The sequence below is a fragment of the Colobus angolensis genome, unplaced genomic scaffold (genome assembly GCF_000951035.1).
Source record: "Colobus angolensis palliatus isolate OR3802 unplaced genomic scaffold, Cang.pa_1.0 Scaffold305, whole genome shotgun sequence".
Taxonomy (NCBI): Eukaryota; Metazoa; Chordata; class Mammalia; order Primates; family Cercopithecidae; genus Colobus; species Colobus angolensis.
In genome coordinates, this window is record NW_012116322.1 from 288,948 (window position 1) to 294,947 (window position 6,000).

General features: G+C 48.1%; 1 protein-coding gene across 1 annotated transcript in view; it reads right to left on the reverse strand.

Annotated features, from left to right (window-relative positions):
* Positions 1–6,000, reverse strand: part of ABCC6 (ATP-binding cassette, sub-family C (CFTR/MRP), member 6) — an 88,234-nt gene that overhangs the window by 22,007 nt on the left and 60,227 nt on the right. Inside the window, exons 18-20 of the mRNA XM_011950299.1 lie at positions 5,529–5,703; positions 3,991–4,066; positions 1,344–1,464 (exon numbers count right to left, since the gene is read on the reverse strand). Coding sequence (XP_011805689.1) covers positions 1,344–1,464; positions 3,991–4,066; positions 5,529–5,703 — 372 coding nt within the window. The remainder of the gene's footprint in view (positions 1–1,343; positions 1,465–3,990; positions 4,067–5,528; positions 5,704–6,000) is intronic.

The window sequence follows — 6,000 nt, forward strand, 5'->3', positions numbered from 1 at the left end:
AGCCTCCAAAAGTGTTGGGATTACAGACATGAGCCACTGCGCCCACTCATTCTTATTTATAGCACTTATTGCTATTGGATATAGCTTGCTTATTAGCATAATTATTTGCTCTCCATTTATCTTCACTAGTATCTAATCTCCACCAGACTTAGCCTGGCACACAGTGGGTACCGTGTACATGTTTGCTGGATGGATGAGAGGGTAGGTGGGTGAATAAATGAGTGGATGAATGGATGGAAAGATCAATGAATGGATGAACAACTGAACAGACAGATGCATAGATGAGGGAATGGTTGTATTGTTAGGTGGGATAGATGGATGGGTAAGTGAATGGGATGAATAAATGAGTAGGTGGGTGAGTGGATGGGATGGACAGATAAATGAGTGGGTGGGATGGATAAATGAGTGGGTGGTATGGATGAATGAGTGGGTGGGATGGATGGATGAATGAGTAGGTGGGTGAATGAATGGGATGGATAAATGAGCGGGTGGGATGGATGGGTGGGTGGGTGGATGATCATCTAGGTGGGATGGTGGATAAGTAGCGGGGCTGGAGATACACAGCAGTATAGAAGAGGAGAAACAGTATAAGCTTCAGACTCAGACTGGCCTAGACCTTGAGTCCCAGGTTTGAGTCCCAGGTTGAGTCCCAGGCTAGCTGTGAAAACACAGACAAGTCTCTTAACTCTTTAAGACTTCAGTTTCTTGGCCAGGCACAGTGGCTCACACCTGTAACCCCTGCACTTTGGGAAGCAGAGGCCAGAGGATCACTTGAGCCCAGGAGTTCGAGACCAACCTGGGCAACATAGCAAAACCCCAGCTCTATTAAAAATACAAACATTAGCTGGGCATGGTGGCACATGCTTGCAGTCCCAGCTACTTGAGAGACTGAGGTAGGAGGATTGCTTGAGCCCAGGAGGTTGAGGATGCAGTGAGCTATGATTACATCATTGCAGTCCAGCCTGGGTGAGTGAGAGAGACACTTTCTCAAAAGCAAAATAAAATAAAGTTTGAAAGACTTCAGTTTCTTTACATCTGAAATAGAGCTATCATACCTTTTTTTTTTTTTTAGTCTGGGAGACTGGAGATGATATTTAATCTGATAACTGAATGACAAGAAGGAACGTAATATAGGAAGTTCAGCATATCATATCTATTTTTTAGGGCGGTTGTGAGGATTAAGAAAATGAAGGTCTAGAATGCTACTGGCACATAGTAGGTGCTCAAGAAAGGTGAGTAAGTATCACTGCCGCCTCACTGCAAGTGCTACATTTGTTGGGAGGACTTGGGCCCCTGGAGGCGGCAGCAGCGGGTGGGGAGGGGTAGGTGAAGCTAGTGGTTACCCTGCCATATTGCATGCTGTCCTTTCCTGTTGGCCATCCTGCCCTGTCAGGGTCATCTAGGGGAACCTCTGTCTGGGCTTCCGAAGTGGTACGGTCCTTCTCAGGGACTGACTTGATGGACCTGTCATTTAGAGGAAATGAAGACAAAGTCAGTGTCTCTCCCAATGGTGGGGTGTATGTGCCCAACCCTCAGGCCCACTGACAGCCACTGAGCTCTGGATACACTCTCTACTCATTCATTCATTCATTCATTCATTCATTCATCTAACAAAATACTGACCAGATATCACACTTCCCTTCTCTCTGTGTGGTACCCAGCTAAAACCATCTATTATCCCAGGGTCAAGCTAGCCCATTCTTCTGATGCCATTTCACAGGATGAACTTAACTTGCCCACCATTGGAACTCCATTCTCAGAATTTTCTTTTCTTTTTTCTCTTTTTTTTTTGAGACAGGGTCTTGCTACGTTGCCCAGGTTGGTCTCAAACTCCTGAGCTCAAGCAAACCGCCCGCCTCAGCCTCCCAAAGTGCTGGGATTACAGGCATGAGCTGCCACGCCCAGCCTGTTCTCTGAATTTTTATTTTGGCTTAAGCTTTGGTGCAACTGTTTTGCTCTTACTGTTTACCATCAGATTTGTCAGTCCAACTGGCAGAATATAAATTATGAACAACTCAGATGCTAAAGACTTTTTGAATGTTTTATCTGTGGTTAAGTGGGCTGACTTAACCTCTGCACCTCAGTTTCCTCAGCTGTAAAAATAGGAATATTATCTATCCATCCATCCATTGATCCATTCATCTACATATATGTATATCTACATATACATGTCTACCTACTTACTATTAAATTAAGTTTAGCACAAAGCTGCCTACTTACATATTTTAACTTTGGCCTAAAGGTTTTCCTGTACATAGTGAACTGCAACCTAACTGGACTCAAACAGACTGCAACCTACTCCTGTGTCAATCACTGAGTTTCAGCCAATCAAAGGCAGCCAAAGGTGCAAACCATGTTCAAATAAAGCAGACGCTGAGCTGTAACAAATCTGGCTGTTTCTGTACCTCACTTCTGTTTTCTGTCCTTCACCTTCCTTTTTCTGTCCATTAATCTTTAATCCCGTGGCTGTTTCAGAGCCTCTCTGGACATATTTTGGTTCAGGGGCTGCCCGATGTGCAGATCATTCTTTGCTCAATTAACCTCTTTCAGCCAGGTGCAGTGGCTCACACCTGTAATCCCAGCACTCTGGGAGGCTGAGGCAGGTGGAATACCTGAGGTCAGGAGTTTGAGACCAGCTGGACAACACGGCAACACCCTGTCTCTAATAAAAATGCAAAATTTAGCTGGGCCTGGTGGCATGTGCCTGTAATCCCAGCTACTCAAGAGACTGAGGCATAAGAATCACTTGAAGCCAGGAGGCGGGGATGGCAGTGAGCCGAGATCGTACCATTGCACTCCAGCCTGGGCGACAGAGCAACATTCCGTCTCAAAAACAACCCCAAAAAACAAAAAGCCTCAGACACATTAAATTTGCTAGAGGTTAATTTGGCACAATCTCGGTGCACTGCAACCTCCGCCTCCTGGGTTCAGGTGATTCTCCTGCCTCAGCCTCCTGAGTAGCTGGGACTACAGGCACACGCCACCACACTGGCTTTTTTTTTAATTTTTAATTTTTAAAAATTTTTTATTTTTAGTAGAGACGGGGTTTCACCATGTTGGCCAGGGTGATCTGGAACTCCTGACCTCAAGTGATCCACCCGCTTTGGCCTCCCAAAGTGCTGGGATTTACAGGTGTGAGCCACCGTGCCCAGCCTTAATGTGTCTACTGGTTTTCTTTTAACATGACTAGCTATCCATCTGATCTTCATTCAGACTCTTGTGCTCTGTGAAGATGGTGAGATTGCTCAGTGTGTGTGTGACTGAGAAGTGCCCTTAGGGTGGCTAGCTGGGATGGGGATCAGCCCCTGTGGTCCCCAGGGACGGAGGCCCCTCAATATCGCACCGCCCCTCATCCCTGTATAGCAGGCACTTAAGCTCGGGCCACCTGGTACCAGTGGCCTGTTGTTCTGCTTCCCAAGACACCTCTCATTAAGAGGGGAGAGTATCAGGCAGCAGGTCCTTCTGCTGCAGACAGCCCCACAGTGAGCCCGGCTGTGTCCCAGCTGGAGGGAGCTGAGAGAAGAGGGGACCGCAGGCCTCCTCCTGGCCCCTTGCCCACGTGTTCTGGCCAGCATCAAGTGATGCTGTGCATACAGACCCAAACCCTGTGCATAGCCAACTTGTCAAAGCATAGGTGACCAGGCCTGGCATGGTGGTTTACAACTATGGGGAGGAACCAGTCCTGCCCTATTGCAGCACTGAGACAACTCCAGCAAGCTGGCCTCGGCCCACTTGAAGACATCCATCACACTGGAAGGCATATTGTTCATTCCATGAACTGGCCCTATGGGGACCTAATCATCTTGGCTAACTGGACCAATTTTGGTGAATTATGCCTCAGCAGGGCACCATGGAGGGACTTCAGCAGGTTCTCTGTCCATAATGGTTTTTGTTGTCTCCCGCTAACTGCCTGAGATGCGGGTGGTTCCTTCAGCTACTACTTCAGCTTCAGCCTGTGCCCTTCTCAGTGTGGCACCATGGTGGACTCACCTCTCGGGTCTACGCTCGGGCCTCCTGCCTGCAGAGGAGCCTCTGGGGTCCTTGGCGCTGGTCCCAGGTTCTGTTTCTGCAAGGTCAAGAGAGTCCTGTCACACAACACGGCCCAGATACCCACTTTGATACCCACTGACTATGTGGCCTTAACTACTCTGACCATCCGTTTCCCCTGATCTGGCTCCTGCCACCACGCCAGCAACCTCCCTCAACACCCCACTCTGAGTGCTTCCAGGAACATCCTTCAGGCATTCACTCACATTCGTTTCTTCAGTCAGTGAATATAACTGAGCACCTGCTATGAACTTGAGGTTGGAAAAACAGCATTTAACACTGTTCAAAGTCAAGTTATCTCTGTTTCTCCCAACAGCCTTGCTCAAGCAGTTCCTTGTATCTGGAATGCTCTTTTCTGGCTCTCACTTACTCTCAGGTACCATCTCCCCTAGGAAGGACACCTCCCCACCACCATCCCCCAGGTGTGGCCAGTCACTGAAACAGATCTGTACTAGTTTAACCACAGACCTGTAAGCAAGAAATAACTGCTACTGTAAGCTGCTAAGATTTGGGGGGCTATTTGTTACACAGCATGATCACAGCAAAAGCTAACCAATACAAACAGGCAAGTTCTATCTTTGAGCTTCAGGACTGTGACACTGTGAATCAACACTTAAGGTTTTTACCAGGGTGGGCCAGTGCTAAGCAGATGTTCTCAGAGGAAGCAAAGCCTGAGATTGAGGGAGACCTGGGTGTGAGTCCTTGCTTTGTCATGAAGGGATAGTAAAAAGTGTAACGATTAAAAAACACATTCTCTGGAATCAAGTTGCTTGGGTTCAAATCCCAGTGCTGCCACTTATAAGCCATGTAACCTGGGACTAGTTCCTTAACTTCTGGGCCTCAGTTTCCTCATCTGTGAAATGGAAATGATTCTAGTACCAGCCTCACAGGGGCATTATGTTGATTAAATGAGCTAATGTATGTGATGTGCTGTTAGTTGCTACTTTTCAGTCATTACAGGTGAGCTTGGCTTGGCAACTTTACTTCCAGAAACTTGTCATGTATCCAGCACACTCTGTGTTCTTTGGATTATTAGAAACCCTAGCTAGCATGGTGTAGCTTTCTAGGCATCAAAGTCCTTCTTGGGCTGTCTCCATAGCAACTGCAAGCATAGACTCCAGAGTTGGACACATTCAAGTTCTAATCTTGTGACCTTGGGCAAGTGATTTCACTCTCTTTGCCTCAGTTGGCTCATCTGTAAAACGACAGCAATAACTTCACATGCCTCTGGGGGTACTGTGAGAATCAAATGAAATAGTGTATTTTTACAGAGCACTTAGCACACCCCCCAGCTCATAAATGGTGTTATTGGCTATTCCTGGAGAGAGGTGACCTACTGGGAGAGCTGTCTGCTTCCAGGCCTAGGCCCGCAGGGAGAGTATGACCAGAGCACTCCATTCATGCCAGTAGGACCCTTTGAGCCTTTTTCCCCAAGGATGGCAGGAGCCAGGCATGGAGAATCAGCAAAGCCCACCTAGTACCTCCTTCTCCTGTATCTCCTGGCTGTCTGGCTTGATCCAGAAGACCCATGAGGGCCCCCTTCCTTTGCAGAAGCTCCTGGTAGGAACCCATCTCTGCGATGGCCCCATCTGCCAGCACCACGATCCAGTCAGCCTGGGGCAGGATGTGGAGTGCGTGGGTCACGAGAATCCGTGTCTGGGCAGGGAAGGGGTAGAAGTTACGCACATGTGGCTGGGCACAGTGGCTCATGCCTGTAATCCCAACACTTTGGGAAGCCAAAGCAGGTGGATCACTTTAGGCCAGGAGTTCGAGACCAGCCTGGCTGACATGCCTAAGCCCTGTCTCTACCAAAAATATAAAAACTAGCTAGGTATGGTGGTGCACACCTGTATTCCCAGCTACTTTGGAGGCTGAGGCAAGAGAAGCACTTGAACTTGGGAGGTGGAGGTTGCAGTGAGGCGAGACTGCACCACTGCACTCCATCCTGGGTGA